Here is an 18,105-nt window from a genome sequence, read left to right as displayed (position 1 = left end):
CATTCAATCATCACATCACAAAATATATAGCCTACCATTCCCAACAGTAGGAGAGAGAGAGAGAGAGAGAGAGAGAGAGAGAGAGAGAGAGGAGAGAGAGAGAGAGAGAGAGAGAGAGAGAGAGAGAGAGAGATGAGAGAGAGAGAGAGAGAGAGAGAGAGAGAGAGAGAGAGAGAGGGAGGAAAGTAGTAGAGTAAGAAGTTTTTACAAATTCAATGCTTTGAGACTTTTCATCCCTCTCAATGTCTCCAAATATACTAGAAATTCATCTTTCATGATTGTCATGTTCATCCCCATTTCAAAATAAAGGTCTTAACACGCCTTAGGAGTATGAAAATATTCTTGTTGCAAATTGATAGATTACGGCTCTTCTGTAATCTATTTTGAAAATCAGTTATCAAATAGTTAAAATCAAATAGTTTGTCAATATTAGTTTAGGTTTAGTATAGGATATTAGTTTTAAATATGTAATAGCTACTTAACGGGTTTAAAAACCAATAATCGTGGAGGATTATTTTTTTATGAAAAATTTAAGCAAAAGCAACACATTATTTATTATTACATAAAATACCTTTGTATCCTTAATTAACCTGATGTTCAGTTCTGAGAGCAGTGCTGCCCCCTACTGACCAACTGCAGGACATACAATCAGCTTTACACACACTGATATACACATATAAAGCCGGACATATGAAGAAATCGTCTGAAACAAATATCTTTCTTTTTTTTAATAAAAAAAAAAAAACTAAAAGTTTGCATACAGTATGTGTTTTTGTTGAGCATCATAATTGATACATCAGGCTTTTATGGCTCATATAGTCTGATATAGTGAGAATATGGAGGAAATAAATCACCCTTAATTTCATTAAAGGCTCAAACTGAGCAGAAATATTCAATATTGGTGCAGATGCTGATATTTAGGGCCAAAAGCTTGTAATGTAAATCAATGATTTGTCTAACAGTATAGCAGATACTGACATAACATGCATATTATCAGTCGTCGTTCTACTGTGCCAACGATGGTTGAGAGATGAACTAATAAACCTTCCTCAAAGCCTGGTTATGATATCTGAGACTCACATTTGAACATTATGTTTCTAAAAAAAATGCATGGATAATCAAGCAAACCTGAGTTGCTTCAGTCCAGCAAGTATTAATCTTAACATTTTTACAATTACACTAAAATGCCTTTTACTTGCTAAAAAAAAAACATGAACTATCAATCAGACGGCATGTAGCAGATTGTGTGCAACAGGGTTTTCAGCAAAGTATTGATCATATAGATCATTCAGAGGCTTTAGAAATGTGTGGAATAAAAATATAATGCATCTAGGCTTTGGGTTTGACTAATGCTATGTTAAAATTGATTGGTTTGATTGTACTGCTCATGATGCGTCATATCTTGTTTTGCATGCATTACTTTTTCACTCTCATAGGCTATATAGCACTCGTATTTATCGTTTATATAAATGTACAGTTAGGTATAATGTATCGCTCCTCTCCGTGGAGTCCCTCCTCGCCTGACGTCAGTCGCCATTTGTGACGGTTACCATGGCAACCACTAGCCTCCCCTAGAGATATATGTAGTGATGAATTCAGCTTTTTGCATTTGCACTGTACATTACATAGCTCTTACAATGCACCGCTGTCCAAAATGTATTTTGTAGATATTATCAGGTATTAGTTTGTAAGATTCTAAGATTTAACACTCTTTTTTTTTTTTTTTGGAATTTCATGGTATAACCACAGTGATATAATTTTTTTAAAAAAAAATCATTTGTTTAGAATTTTCTTGACTATTTTAGAAGATTTTCAGTTCCACATTTGGATACGTGCCTGTGTTTGAGACAACAAAAGCAGGGTATCCTCTCCATATTAACACTTCTATTTATAGCCATGCTGCATCTTTTTTTAGAAGGCATGTTACCGATGCTCTTCCCTTCGGCTCCGCAGATCCTCAGCCATCATGAGGGACTGCGTTCTGAACAGCTGCCCGAGACACTTATTTTCTTATGCCATATATATGTCACTAATATGATTCTGATTTTAATGAGAACAATAACTGAGGAGCTGTGACCCCATCTGGAAGCCTTTTAAAGAGGTTAAAGCTCTGAAAGACCCCATGCCATCTCTGACAGAGAACAGATCGCTTTCAACTCACGCCATTGATTCTTCTCCCACTGTTCGCTTTCATTGATGCCATTAAATATTCAACATTTCCAAATGCGAGTGCATTTATCATTAATTTTGAAATAGTGTAATTGAATTGCTCTCAGCATTTAACACAATATAGCATACTGCCCAAAATTATATATGTACAACAAACTGATAATGTATACAAAATATGTTTCTATCTGTGCAATACATCTTTGTTTTGTTTTTTTGTGTGCATGTGCAAAAATTGTGTATAGAGTACTTTATTATGGTACATCTATCTACCTATTTATCTATCCATCCATCTATATATCCGTTGTTCTATCTATTCATCCATCTATCTATCCATAAATCCATCTATATATCTATCTGTCGTTCTATCTATCTTTTTTGTGTGCATGTGCAAAAATTGTGTTTATTGCACTTTATTATGGTACATCTATCAATTTATCTATCCATCCATCTATATATCCGTCGTTCTATCTATTCATCCATCTATCCATCCATCCATCCATCCATCCATCTATCTATCTATAAATCCATCTATCTACAATATCTCAACACACTGTTACACTACATTGCACAAACGTCACAGAATAATAACAATGGAATTTTAAATCAGACCAACGTGTAAATGTTTCCGAACATTATAAAGTTTAAATCTAACTTTTACTACGACAGAAACAATGTTAGAAGTTTCCCTGCGAGACCCAAACACGTAGCGGATACGTTTCCTGTTTCTCCTACAGGCGCTTTGTTGAGGCAGCGGACGGACTGTACCATTCATCCGCAGGTGAACACAACAGCGCCAACAACTACAGTTCCGAGTGTGTTCACACGATAAACACAGAGTTTGGAGGTATATTATACTTTTATGTCTATCTAGTTAATATAAATCATATTTATGCCTTTAAACAGCGATTTTAAGCTTTTTTAGATAAGCGGTGTCAGTCGGGCCACCCCTCCGCCGAGTCTGTTGCCATGTTCCCGGTTCCCTTATGGGTGTGGTGACAAGATTGCTGGTGAAAATTGACTCTCAGCTCGCGTGAGGGCTGCGTGGCCCTTTAAATGTGTTTAAAATTGACTTCCAGTTAATTGAGCTGCTTTTAAATTTATCTGTGCGCTTATCAACATGCCAGGGATCTGAAAGGAGCTGAATTTGCCCAAACCAGCCTGATCAGGTGAGGGGGAAAAAACAATCGTATGCTGTGTTTCTGTTCTCTCGTCTATTTCCTGCTTGTAAAATGCTCGTAAAAGGTCCTGCTGGGTGATTTAAACGCATTGCTGAACTTGTTTTGACTGTTTTAGGGGTGAATGATGGGTTGAATCTCGACTTCGTATAGCTAATTAGTTAAATTATAATCTGCTGGTTGTTCTGTTTAAAGAAGAAGCAACAGGAGGCCTGATACACACAAGAGTTGAGTCTGAACTCCAACCGTTATAATCTGTTAAGTGTTCCCTGGCAGGAGTTAATCATCTTAATGGACGGTGTGGTGTAGTGGTTAAATATCTGTGGTGATGAGTGAAAGATTGCAGGTTCAACCCTCAGCTGGGATGACAGTATTATTGTGTCCTTGATTTACACACTTTAGGTTATTAGAGTAAACATGAACTGCCCGTTGTTTTGAATTAAAGTCTAAGTTAAATGAATGAACTCCACAAGTCATTTATCTTAGTGGTTATATCTTCCAGCTTGGTTAAATAACATAAAATATTAATAAAATTCCCTTTTCTGAAGTATTTGGTGAAGGACGGCAATCACTGAGATTCTTCAAGCAGAAGCTGATAGTTTTACTTTCACTTTACCTTTGTTGAAATCCGTTTTGATTCACTTGAAGTTATTTTTATTTTTTTTGGGCAAATCCAGATACTTTAAACTCTACCAAGCATGAATAATTTTTATATTTACTGGCTTAATTTCCCGTTTTACTCAATGCAGTTATGGGATAGTCATGTGTGTTCTTTACTATTGTGGGTTATTGTGTAATTTAATTATTTTTTAAGGATTTAGAAATTACCTAGCAGACATTATTTTCAAACAAAATCGTTTCAGATTTTGTATATATATATATATTGGTAATTTTGTGAATGTGTGGAATATAGTTATCCCCCCCTTTTCTATTATTTGCTTCCTGGAATTGATTTTCAGTTGCAGTTTTTTCTCTTTATGGGGTTATTAAATAAAAGCACGCAGCTTGTCATATTTGCATTACTGTAAAAGGAGGGTGAAGATGTAGGTCCTCTGTCATAGTGTCAGCTATGGGGCTCAGCAGTGTATTTGGTCATCATTAATGGAGCGAAAAACCAGCATGGCATATCTGTGCCCGCGGAGAGCGTGCCAAGCTGATCTGACACATCCTGGCACCTTCCCGAATCCTGACGGGCATCACCTGGAGTCAAAGTGTTTTAGTGTTATGGTGCACACTTGAATGAAACTTGCATTTGAATTGAATCCATAACAGACAGCACTGTATAGTTTGGTTGGCATCATCATCATGTATGAAATAGTGCTGCACGATTTAGGAGGGAACATTTATTTTTGTGTGCAATTTTTCTGATAAAAATTGCGGTTCTTGTTTGAAGGCCTGCACAATTTTACATTTTCTTTTGATTATTTGATTATTATTTAAAGATATTAAACAAAATAAGGCATTTTACTGTTGTAATGTTTTATCGTATGATAAAACAAGTGTATTTAGTAAGAATATTATACTAATATTTATATTTCAAACGTTAAATCATATAAAAGAACACAATGCCGTACTTCACTCTAAAACTGCCAGTGCATATAGCCTATTTATTTAAAGTATAACTTTGCCGATTTTCAACCAGCTTTGTATTGTTTACTTGCAATGCCGGTTGTATATGTAAATGAACAATGTTTACTCGTTTTCTGTGTTACCTGGACCGAGAAATTCACGTTTATTAGTCAGCAAAAGTCTTTTGACAGCTCTAGGGCTTTGGGGAAATCTACAGATTATACTTCAGTATTTCTGTATCCTCGCCCACAGACAGTCGGATCGGCAGAGGGTTATTAACAGAACCGTTATTGTAAGGGTTTATCACTGAAAACGGTACTCTTAAAACAGCACTATGGTACAAATGTAACACTATGGAAGCTTTCTTACCTGTAAGCGAGACTTTTACACGTTTTTCTTACATTTTTATCCCCACCGTTTGGCCTAAAAGACTGTACGTGCTCATCCAGTTTGAAATGTTGACAACAATCTAAGGCATTCTTTCCATATTTACAATTTTTTTTGCTGCCTTTTAGCCACTGCGGACTCGTGAACGCGGATCCACAACAGAACCGGAAGACAATACAATGCTGAATAAAGTCGTAGTTTTTGTTATTTTTGGACCAAAATGTATTTTCGATGCTTCAACACACTCTAACTAACCCACTGATGTCACATGGACTACTTTGATGATGTCTTTATTTCCTTTCTGGACAAGGACAGTATACCGTACATACATTTACAATGGAGGGACAGAAAGCTCTCGGACTAAATCTAAAATATCTTAAACTGTGTCCTGAAGATGAACGGAGGTCTGACGGGCTTGGAGCGACATGAGGGAGAGTCATTAATGACATCATTTTCATTTTTGGGTGAACTAACCCTTTAAAGTCCCCATGAATTCAAAATTGACCATACTTACTTTGTTTGCCTAAATTGATCGTTTTGTGGTGAACAATTCATCCATGCAAGTCAATCCACACAAAAAAATGTTTTGGCTTCGTAATCTTTAATCAAAATCTGAAATTTCCCCTCCCCTCTGCGTTGGAGGACCTTGCCTGATGACGTAGGTTTCACGGTTTGGGCGTCTTCTTAACATCCGTAACCACGCCCCTCCAACTGACAGTAGACAGGCTGAATGAAAACACCTACTTTTCTAGATCCAATCAGGTGCTAGTTGGGGAAAAAGCCACGCCCACCATTTTGCCTCATTTAGTATTCCGTTTCTCTCGGAAATACGTCACAACACTGGAGAAAAGTCGTTTGCAACTTCCGGTTTACGGGGACTTTAAGTGTATTCATAGCAGACTGGTGGGAGTGGCCTTGGGCATGCACAGTGCATTATGGGTGTTAAAGTTTTCCTATACCTATTTAGCAAAAGGGAAGACAACAGCCTTTTTTCTCTCTGTTTTCTCTTGTCAGGTAATGTAGCACAGATTTATTTTTTAAAACCTTGTTTCTGATACATAAGCCAAGTTTAATTGAAAGCCCATTTTGCCAGGGATGAAGTACCCCATTAATCATATCACAGACTTTGCAACTCGATAATCTCACTAAGCCATATCGAGATTTAGTTTTATTTCGATTAATTGCGACGTGGAGTGTGTGAAGGTTGAAGCTGTAGTTGCAGCATGATGTCATCTTTGCAATGATGTGAGTTTGAATCCATAGGGTCTTAAATCACTCCAACCAAAGGCCTACAGACGACCAAAGATAAACTAATGCCAGTCTCAGGAAACATTATCTGTGTCTAATCACTTTTAAAATCATGCATGCAGAATTACATAAAGGTCAAAGCCAAATTATAAACATTGTTTGAAGACAGAACTATTTCGAAAATGTCTCTATCGTTGTAGTCCTTGGTATTATAAATAATTTGGGTGTTGCTGTCTGGTAGTGGTTGGGCAATATGACCTAATGGAATGAGTAATATACTCATGGTAACAGTATATATCATAATTAGTTGTTTTTTTTTATTGGAAATTCAATGGAATAAAAGAAATGTCCTAGTTTTTGTGGTAAATGCCTCTCTTTGTACAATCTAATGACATGGTAACACTTTATAAGGTTTCATTTAACTATATCAGTTAACATAGTAACAATAAATACTTTTACAGCATTTATTAATCTTAAAGAAGACCCCCTGTGGTGCAAATCAAGCTTTTAATGTTGTTTAAGTGTCTAAAACATGTGTAACTTTATCAGTAAACACCATTTCTGAGTATTGTTTCTCCACAAAACTGCAGTTAACCCATTGAAAATCGGTGCTTTATCTCATTTGATTTTGTTTTGAACTTGGACGCAAAGTCACATTATTTGTTTATAATCATAAAAAACTAACTAGCCTCCAGGTTAGGTTGTGCCAGATGACCGTTTGAGAGATGCTGGACTAGTAACCAAACCATTACTGTGCTGTTTGAGTTTGTAGTAGATCTAACTCTTAACACATTCGTAAGGTGAGGGAGACATTGAGACACGGTCGCCCGGTTTGACGGAAAGGTCAGTGAACATACCGGGTGGCATTTGGCAGCAGTCGGTGGGGTTTTGAAGACCCTCTGAGCTCACCGTCATTCCCCACAGCTCTCAGATCAGTTTGTGCGTTTAATTAAAGTTGCTGAAATGGATTTGCTCAAAGGAAGCTGGTCCTTTGACCATTTGTAATTGCATTTTAAGGGATTTCATGACCTCTAGTGCAATGTTTGATTGACAGATGAGGACATGCAATGTAAGAATTAGCGTCATTATACTGTATAAATGTATTTTTCTTGCAGGTCCAGCAAGTTGTCGTCTCGGGTGTAGGTCAAACAGGAACAATGAGTGAGTTGGAACAGTTGCGTCAGGAAGCGGAACAGCTTCGCAACCAGATCCGGGTAAGAGGAATTGTTCATCAGTGCTTGTGTTCGGACTGACGCAACAAAAGGAAACGTTCATATGAGAGCACTCGCATGATGTAAACGATATATTTCCTTTGCTGAGTGTTTTGATTGGGAAGTTTTGTGTCATGAATTATTGTTGTTTTTCAGGATGCTAGAAAAGCCTGCAGTGACTCCACACTTTCGCAGGTACGAAACAAATCATTGATTTATTCGTAGATATCAACCAGGTCTTCTACAAACTGCTGTGGCGATGTACACTATCTGTCAAAAGCTTAGAATAATTAATAATGCAATTAAAAAAATTAAGATTTCTTTAATGCTTTTGAAAGAAGCCTCTTACACTCACTCAGCTGCATTTATTTGATCAAATACAGTAAAAACAGTTAAATATTATTAAGATTTAAAATAAGTGTTTTGTATTTTCATATATATTAAAATGTAATTTATTCATGTGATCAAAGCTGTATTTTCACTCCAGTCTTCAGTGTCACATGACCCTTCAGAAATCATTCTCTATATTTCTTTCACGTTTCTTTGATTGAATATTGTGTTAAAAAGAACAGCATTTAATAGAAAACTTTTGTAACATGTCTTTACTGTCACTTTCGATCAATTTAATGCATTTTTTCTTACTGAATAAAATTAATTTCTTTTACTTGCCCAAAACATTTGAATGGTAGTGTATCATAGTTTACAAAAATATAATGCAACACAACTGTTATCAACATTGATAATAATAAGAAATGTTTCTTGATTTTGCATAATCAGAATGATTTCTGAAGGATCATGTGACACTGAAGACTGTTATGCTCAGCTTTGATCACAGGAATAAATTATATTTTACAATATTACTGTATTTTGATCAAATAAATGCAGCATTGGTGAGCAGAAGAGACTTCAAAACAAAAATCAGCAGCAGTGTTTGCTTTTTTAGTGACTTGTGTAAATACTCTGTAGATGATGCTGAAGTCGCTGCTGTAAGATGCACCATTGCTTCATGGGAGCTGATAATGTTGTGTGATCTTTAATCTCTTGCTGTTTTGGGCTCATATGGCAGATGACAGCGAGCCTGGACTCAGTGGGGCGGATCCAGATGAGAACGAGACGCACACTCAGAGGTCATCTCGCCAAAATCTACGCCATGCACTGGGGCAGCGACTCCAGGTGTGTGTTTGATTGACAGACACGTTCTCAGAGGGGCCCTAACCATCACAATTGGTTTTATAGACAGAAAATTCTGCTTTAAACACTCTGGGCCTCCTTTCAACTGTGTGATTAATATTACATGAAGAAACGCTTGGGACCCTGGTGTTCGTTTTCCATGGAGCTTTCCCACCATGTTACTCAAATCCCATCTGTGTCCCATATTAATTACATTTCATTGTGGATACGCTGCAGTGTGGATGAATATAATTTCTTTGGCTTTTTTTTTAGGTTACTTGTCAGTGCCTCCCAAGATGGCAAACTGATCATATGGGATGGTTATACGACAAACAAGGTAATGAGATCATATTAAAACCATGTACAAAAAAAAAAAAAAAAAGGTAACATCTAAATTAACTGGTTTTATTCAAATCAAAAGATGTTAAGCATCACCAAATCAACCTAAATACATTGATTTATACCAACAAAACAACTTTTTATAGGTTAAATCTGCTTTTTATGTTAACAATAGCTGTTTCCATCCACATATTTTTCTTTCGCATTTTGGGATATCGCATAAAAACTGCTGGAGGGAAACGCAAAGATGCACATAAATTAAAAAAATGTGCATAACTTTATCCAATAAGAAAACATGCGCATACACTACAATGGAAACACATTTACTGAATAAATTCCTCGATGCACAGCAAAAAAAAAAAAAAAAAAAATCGTGGGACTTGTGCGTTAGGATGGCTTTTTATTAAAGTATAAAATCAGAATAATTGCCTTCCAGGACCGTCTTACACGAATAACACGTGCATTTATAAAAGCTTTATCCAATAAGACTTTTTAACTTTTTTTTTTATCGGCTATTTTAAAAATGTTTTAATCTATTAGTAGCTCTAATATTTACTGAGATTTTAAGTTAATATTTTAACAACATATTTTGCATGTTTGCGGTTCTGTGATGCCAGTTAATGTCAACATGACATGCAGATACACAAATGAAATACTTTGTTTTATTTTAATATTTACTTTTTTATATATATATATATATAATTAAGTTGTTTTTGTTTGTTTGTTTTGAAATTAGTCTCTCTTGCTCACCAAGACCGCATTTATTTGATCCACTGAAAATTCAGCTTTTCCATCACAGCAATGAATTACATTTTAAAATATTAAAATAGGAAACCTGTAGTGTATTATATGCAAAATTGACTCATTTTTTTAATAGTTTAATTTATTGCGTTTCATCTGCGCGCTCTGAGACGCAAGTAATTAATTATACAAGAGAATTATTATATACAGTGGTTTTCCCTACTTTTTTAAAAATGTTTTTACATCAGGAAGTGATGATTTTGTTCTCTCTGACTTAATGGATTGAAACGCTGCTTTATTCGCAAATGTTTTATGCAATATTTTTATTTTGTGCACAAATAAAATTAGCTAACTTTTGATGGAAACATTGCTAATTGCAGCACTATTTACAGTGTAGCCTATAGTCCTGCTGGGGATTGTTTTCTGTTTATCTTCAGCTTTTGCTTCTTGTATTTCTGAAGGATGTTGTATGTTTTTAACTCAGATGCACGCCATTCCCCTGCGCTCTTCCTGGGTCATGACCTGTTCGTACGCCCCGTCCGGGAACTATGTGGCCTGTGGAGGCCTGGACAACATCTGCTCCACCTACAGCCTTAAGACCCGCGAGGGCAACGTCCGGGTCAACCGAGAACTGGCCGGACACACAGGTGGAGTCGCGTTCATTTATCTCCTCAGTAACACTTCTTTTAAAACGGGGATTAACAAGCTTTTTTTTTGTCAGCCGAACCCCTTTGACCTAAAATATTTAGGTAACGCTTCCTTTTACAGTACTTACGTGTACTTACAGTGTACTTACAGTGTACTTACCTAGAAAGTACTGGCTAATACAAGTAGGGCCCTATGATTTCCGCGATCAAAATCTAGTGTTAACTTCTTCGGAATCTAGTGTTAACGCGGAATTTTACATATTTGGATTGAAATTCTGTTTTTGTGTGGGAGAAGAACGTATGTCTGGTGAAAATGCAGACCGGGGGAAGCAAATCTGGGCGACACAACCCCTCCCGTCATTTCAGCTCCAATGAAACAATGAAAGCATGGCGAAGCGGCTCTCCACGGCTCTGCTTTCGTCGGCGAAAAAGCTAAGAAACTCTTTAAGCCCTCAGTACCGAGCCGAGCAGTTCGCACGTGACTTTTATGCAGTGTTTCCCACACATAGACTAATTCGCGGCCACAAAATCAACTCCGGCCGCCACATATTGCATTTCGTAAATTTTTTTACGCTATTTAAAACACGCAGCGTATTCTTTCCGTTATATTTCCTTTCCCCGCTCTCCCTCCGTCTCTCTATCACTCACGCGTCTCTCTCACATACACGCACACACACACACACACACACGCACGCACACACCGCGTCTGTCTATGAGGTGCCGGACTGGACAAAAGCGAAGCGAACTCTGTGAGCGACACTGGGCGAGAGTGTGACTTTTATTTAAACTTTAAACTAATATAATTTATTTTACTGGACAGTTTAAAGCTCATAACCATATTTTGTTGTTACTTGAAGAGTGCAGTGTCATGTGGCATCATGCCGTATTTGTCCTGAAAAGGCTACTGAGTAAATGTCTGTAATTTAAGGTCATTCCTATTTTATTTGAATACATTTTAATCATTAACTATAAATGCACACTCTTTTTATGACTAAAATAACAGTAAAGAGTAAAAAAAATGAATTCCCAAAAATTAAAACGGAAAAAACGGAATTTGGGAAAAAATAAAACTGATTTCATAGGGCCCTATATAAGGTAAGTACATGGGTTAGGGGTAGGTTCAGGGTTAGTACCTAGTTATTACCCAGTAATTGTAATTACTATAATAAGTACATAGTATGTACATGGGTAACAGGACTGTAAAAGGAAGCGTTACCAATATTTACTAGGGCTGTCAACTTTTACAGGTGAAACTCAAATTTGCATATCGTGTAACAGTTCATGTATTTCAGTAATTCAAATTAAAAGGTGAAACTAATATTTAGTATATATAACTATATACATATGCATGATTATACTTTTCAGAGTATTATACGAAAAATTGACGTTTTGGTTTTAATTAACACATTAATAATTATTAGCTTGGCTAACTCACAAACCTGTTTGGGAAACACTGCTCTAATTCAACTCTTCAACTCTCTGTATGCCATTTTATACAATGCATAATTAATCAATGCAATACATAATTCATTCTTTTTTTTTTTTAATGTAGGTTATCTGTCTTGCTGTCGTTTTCTTGATGACAATCAGATCATCACCAGCTCTGGCGACACCACATGGTGAGTTCATGATACACACAATTATGCAATAAGTGCCATAATGGCAATAAGTAAGAATTATTTTTCCTATTTCATTTTTTATGAATAAAAAATTCGTTTTTTTTTTTTATTGCATTAAAGGTGTACATTTTTATTAGCTCATGCACTCCCTGAAAATCAAACCTATGATGCTAACCATGCTAAATGCAAAAAAAAAAAAAAAGTTTTGTTCCATGTTGCTTTGAGTTAAAAGTGTTTGATTTTAATTAAAACGAAATTTTCAACTTTGCTTCTGTCTTTTGTTGCAGTGCATTGTGGGACATTGAGACGGGCCAACAAACCACCAGTTTCACAGGACACACGGGCGATGTCATGAGTCTGTCGGTCAGTCCCGACTCAAAGACATTCGTGTCCGGGGCCTGCGACGCCTCTGCCAAGCTATGGGACATCAGAGATGGGATGTGCAGGCAGTCTTTCACTGGCCACGTCTCGGATATAAATGCCGTCTGCGTAAGTGTTCAGACCTACCTTTAAAATCATGCTTGCTGTTTGGTTCAATTATTAAAATATAAACTACTAGTCAAAAAGTTTGGAATAATTAAGATTTTTTAAAATGTTTTTGAAAGAACCAAGGCAGCATTTATTTGATCAAAAATACAGTAATTTTTTTTTTGTTGAAATATTACCATTTAAAAAAGCTATTTTCTATGTGAATATATATATGTCTCAGTATTCAACATTTGAAGTGGATAAAAACCTTTCATCAGTTATACATGAATTTTGAACGATACCCGTTCTTGTCTTAGGACAACTTTGAACTTTTTTGATCCACTTCAAATGTTGACTACTGTAGTAAAATGTCATTTATTCCTGTGATCAAAGCTGTATTTTCAGCATCATTACTCCAGTCTTCAGTGTCACATGATCCTTCAGAAAGCACTCTAATATGATGATTTGATGCTCAAGACACATTTCTGATTATGATCAATGTTGAAAACAGTTGTGCTGCTTCATATTTTTGTGGAAACCATGGTACGTTTTATTTTTCAGCATTCTTTGAATAGAAAAAATCTATGAATTTTTTCTTTGTTATAACGCATTAAATGTCTTTACTGTCACTTCTGATCAATTTAATGCGTCATCGTTGAATAAGAGTATTATTTTTTCTTACCTCTAACTTTTGAATGGTAGTGTATCATGGTTTCCAAAAAATATATATAAAGCAGCACAACTGTTTTCAACATTGATAATCAGTAATGTAACTGCAAATCAGCATATTAGAATGATTTCTGAAGGATCATTCAGGATCAGTAATATTTCACAATATTACTGTATTTTTAAAGGGATAGTTCACCCCAAAATGAAAACTGTCAGTAATTACTCTCCCTCATGTTGTTCAACCCCGTAAGACTTTCGTTCATCTTCGGAACACAAATTAAGATATTTTTGATTAAATCTGAGAGCTGGATCACTCCTCCATAGGCTTCTTAAGGGATCGAAACTGGCCGGCCCAAAAGTTATTAAAGACATCGTTAAAATAGTCCGAGTGACTACAGCGGCTCAACCTTAAGTTTATCAAGCGACGAGAATACTTTCTGTGCGCAAAAAAACAAACAAAAATAACGACTTTATTCAACTATTCATGTTCTTCTCTGTGGGCCTCAAGATAGTTCACGTAGTGTAACAGCGCAGCGCTTCTGTGTTGTACGTCACACGTAGGCTCACTATTGGCCGACGCTGGTCATGTGTGTGTGATGTGTGTGACGTACAACACAGAAGCGCTGCGCTGTTACACTACGTGAACTATCTTGAGGCCCACAGAGAAGGACATGAATTATAACGCATCTAATATTTGCAGTCTCAGTGAGCATTAGAGATAAAAGCATTCATAAATCTTAATTATACCTCATTTTTATACTACTAAGCAATACTACTGGGTGGTTTATATTATGTTCTAGAAGCTTCTCTTGTGTAACACAGTTTTTTTTGTTTACTCCTGCAGTTCTTTCCGAACGGAAATGCCTTCACAACAGGTTCAGACGACGCCACCTGCAGGTTGTTCGACCTGCGCGCGGATCAGGAGCTGATGATGTATTCTCACGACAACATCATCTGCGGCATCACCTCCGTGGCCTTCTCCAAGAGCGGACGCCTCCTGCTGGCCGGATACGACGACTTCAACTGCAACGTCTGGGACACTTTGAAAGGCGAACGTGCAGGTAAGAGCAAACGCCCTTCAGAGTTTTTATAAACATTTCATCTTATCTTAGTGGACGAATTTTAGGGGTGTAACGGTTCTCGGAAAGAAACTTTGCAATCTGTGTTTACACTAAACTCATTTAAGCCTTGACAATTTAAACATTCGAGAGAAAGATGCAAAAGAGAACTTGTGAGAAGGTGTGTGTCTGTGCACATCCGAAGCGCGCACACGTCTCAGACAGCGTGCAAATATTGAGTTATCTTTCAAGTCTTGTGCTTAAACGGATAAATTTACACACATTGGGTCTCATTCATGAAACACGAGCAGAACGAATTTTTGTGTGAATCGTGACTAAAGTGGTTCTGGCGTAAATTTTCGGATTCATTAAAATGTTCGTATTTTCCAAATGTTAGTTGGTACGAAATAAATCTACACCTGCTCACAGCCATGCGTAAATAGTGCGCTTAACACCCGAACGTTTTGCTCATTAATAACTAAGGCTGCATTTTAATTCACCTTAATCGGGTACATATTTACACAGAATTTTGAAAAAATATTATATATAGTAATTACATACGTTTTTTCTTATTATGAGAGCCGGTAATAGCATCTGCGATGGTGGTCCTTCTCCAGTTTGAATACTATTTTTCCGAAGTGAACTAATTAGTTTTTTGCTCTCAAGCTTAATGTCGAACCATTTTCTTCTCACTTCTGGGATTGTTTGATTAACAGATGAAACTCCAGTAACTGCATCTGTAATATGCTGCCAAGCTTCCTTTTTTTTTTTTTTAGGACCCGATACGCCACTATGTAGCCTACGCTTAAAAATAAAATGTGGCGTTTTGAATGGACTTCTGATAATAAAACTTCAATTTCTGCATCTGAGAATTTTTTTTTTTTTTTTTCGCATTCATGTCATAATATGATGCCCATATATAGTTGTCAGTCGGATTTAATGGGCGGGATTTATGGTAATTGAGAATGAGCGTGCACGCGCATCCCATTTACGACTGATTGGAATTCATTAACACACACACACACACACATTTCACTATCACATCTGACGTTTACGAAGTATTTGTGAATCAGGAGATGAGTTTTCGGGAAGGTCTCTTTACGCGCAAATCGAATATATTTACGAATGTTTCATGAATGAGACCCATTTTTAGACATGGAAAATCGATTCTACAATCAATTCAATGAACACTTACGTCTCAAAAATCAAACAGGATTTTTTTCTCAAAAGTGACAGCCCTTAAAGTTACCACGTACCGAAACCGTGAACCTAAAACCATGATACAAACCGAACCGTGAGCAACTTGAACCGTTACACCCCCTCATGGATTTGCATTATAATAATCTGCATCGCTCCCTCTGTCAGGTGTCCTGGCCGGTCACGACAACAGGGTGAGCTGTTTAGGAGTGAATGATGATGGTATGGCTGTGGCCACGGGATCATGGGACAGTTTCCTTCGGATCTGGAACTGAGAGCGTATTAAAAAATCTCCAGGTCCAGTTTCCTTCCGTCCCATTTCTACGTCTTTCCACAGCAAGTCCTCTGTATTCCAGTTATTACACATGATTTTCAGTATGTAGTTCAATCCCGTGGAAAAGCCAATCGTCACCGCCGGCCACAGGAATCATAATAAGAGATTATTAAAGTGTCATTGTGTAATATGTAAATATACATGTATATGAATATAGATATGGTATATATGTACAGCATTATGTGTATGTATATACCATATAGTATATACATACATAGTGTTCATGTATATATTTTTCTAGTTGATCATTGGCCCATGACATTTTTATTAATCTTTCTCTTTTTTTTTTTTTTTTTTTGTATTTTACTTTGTTTTGTGTACATAGAAAACAACGCTAAACTAGACGGAAAGTTGCGTATTGCAGTCTGTATTACAACAAGTTTGTGAATTTATGGAGGTTTTCATACATTGGACAACAAAAGCGTAAAACATGCAGATGACCTCTGAACTTTTTCTTTCCTTTACACGCCACTAAATCAATCATTTATTGGTGTTTGGAACGAAGGCACTGAATTTTCTCAGCCTTGAGATTGAATGTTAAATTCGAAGCATTTTGACACCTTGTTTTTAGGAGTCTTGCTTTTGATTGATAATGAAATTTATAATGTCTCTGCCCTTGAACTTTAGCCTTAAAATACTAGTGATCACAACAGAACTAATCCTAGTATATCAATTCTTATTTTTGGTGCTTACAAAGGAAATCTGTGCTTTTGAATTAATTCATAACACTTGCTTTTTTCGGATTAGAAATGGCCACAAACCCTTCTCTTAAATTTTTTAACGTTGCAGTGTTACAAAGATGGAGCATACTGAAAGAAGTATATATAATATTTTTGTGTGCGTCATAGTTGATTAGGAGTCATTTTGAATGCTGAGACTGTTTTTCCCTTCAAGTTTTTTGCAATCTCTCAGTTTTAGCATGTAAATGTGTGCAAACAGGTGGAAATGAAGAACACTACCTGGTCAGGATGATTTCACTGCTCACTCAGTCACTATATTTGGCTTATTTTTTTCTGTGGATAAAAAAATTGTAGATCAGAGCAATGAAGCTGTTTACTCACTTTCGCCATATTTATAAGTGCCATCGGTTCTGACAGTATGTCTCTGTGTTTGTTGTGGTTGCCAGATCGAGGCTGTTTGAGATGTGTGTCAGTAACCAGCTTGATATTCTTTCACCTTAACAAGCCTGATTAAAAATGATATTTGTGCCATTGTTAACACCTCATATAACTGTGAATAGAATTTAAAATCTTTCTCTTCACCTTTTTTATATAAAAGGGAATTGGAAAGTGGCTTGAAATTATGTTGAGGTATTAAAGTATTTTGTCCTTTTACAGTATGAAAATGCTTTTTAGCATAAATAAAACCATTTCACCGTTCAACACACCGTAAAATAATTAATTTAGGGTTTAAATGTGTTTTGTTTTTTTGCTGAGTTTTAAGATGATTAACTGTGAAAAGGGATGTCTTTAGTAGCAATGTCTCATTTAGAAGTCACTTTGAATTCTACTATTAAACAGGAAATTTGTCTGCTGGTATTATTTGTATTGGTTAGAATTTAAGTCAGATTTCTATTGTTGGTATTGGTAATGTAGAGGTTGAAAGATTGCCAATCAGTGATTCTTTTTGTGGTTGTTTTATTATGATCATGTTGAAGATTTGACTGGTTGGTTCCGGCTCAGCAGAAATGGACAGTTTTAACATCTAACCGTCTTTATCCTTGGCTAATGTAGTCTTTTGGACTTTAATTAAAAACATTGACTTTTTCAAACAAGTTTAGATTTTTTCGCATTATTTCCAAACATGCCAAACCACTCAAACTCCGCAACAAAAAGAGTATTTTACATGTTAGAACCCCAATGCTTTAAGTATTCATAATGTACTTTTGGCTCATTTGTATCCTACATTACCTTTTTCTTTGAGCCAATAAAGCCAGGACTGTGGTGCCTGGTATAGACTTTCACAGTGCCATATTTTCAAATAATCAATTTTAATAACATTTTGTTCCTCAATTTTTTTGGTATTTGTAAAGTAACATGGTGATAAAGCTGCCATACACTGATATTGTAACCAATAAAAAGACTTTTAACCATATGTTAAGATG

General features: G+C 36.2%; 1 protein-coding gene across 1 annotated transcript; it reads left to right on the top strand.

The window, feature by feature from the left end:
- The first annotated feature begins 3,143 nt into the window (after positions 1 to 3,143).
- gnb4b (guanine nucleotide binding protein (G protein), beta polypeptide 4b) lies at positions 3,144 to 16,422 on the top strand. Its single transcript, XM_056236293.1, has 10 exons — positions 3,144 to 3,335; positions 7,664 to 7,762; positions 7,916 to 7,954; positions 8,826 to 8,932; positions 9,203 to 9,266; positions 10,494 to 10,656; positions 12,209 to 12,275; positions 12,563 to 12,764; positions 14,257 to 14,473; positions 15,836 to 16,422. Exons 2-10 carry the CDS (start codon positions 7,706 to 7,708, stop codon positions 15,940 to 15,942), a joined length of 1,023 nt encoding a protein of 340 aa, XP_056092268.1. The 5' UTR covers positions 3,144 to 3,335; positions 7,664 to 7,705; the 3' UTR covers positions 15,943 to 16,422.
- The last annotated feature ends 1,683 nt before the right edge of the window (positions 16,423 to 18,105 follow it).

This window comes from Rhinichthys klamathensis, unplaced genomic scaffold (genome assembly GCF_029890125.1).
Source record: "Rhinichthys klamathensis goyatoka isolate OS25496 unplaced genomic scaffold, OSU_Roscu_1.1 h1tg000444l_1, whole genome shotgun sequence".
In the NCBI taxonomy this organism is placed as follows: domain Eukaryota; kingdom Metazoa; phylum Chordata; class Actinopteri; order Cypriniformes; family Leuciscidae; genus Rhinichthys; species Rhinichthys klamathensis.
This window is presented reverse-complemented; position numbering and strand designations above follow the sequence as displayed.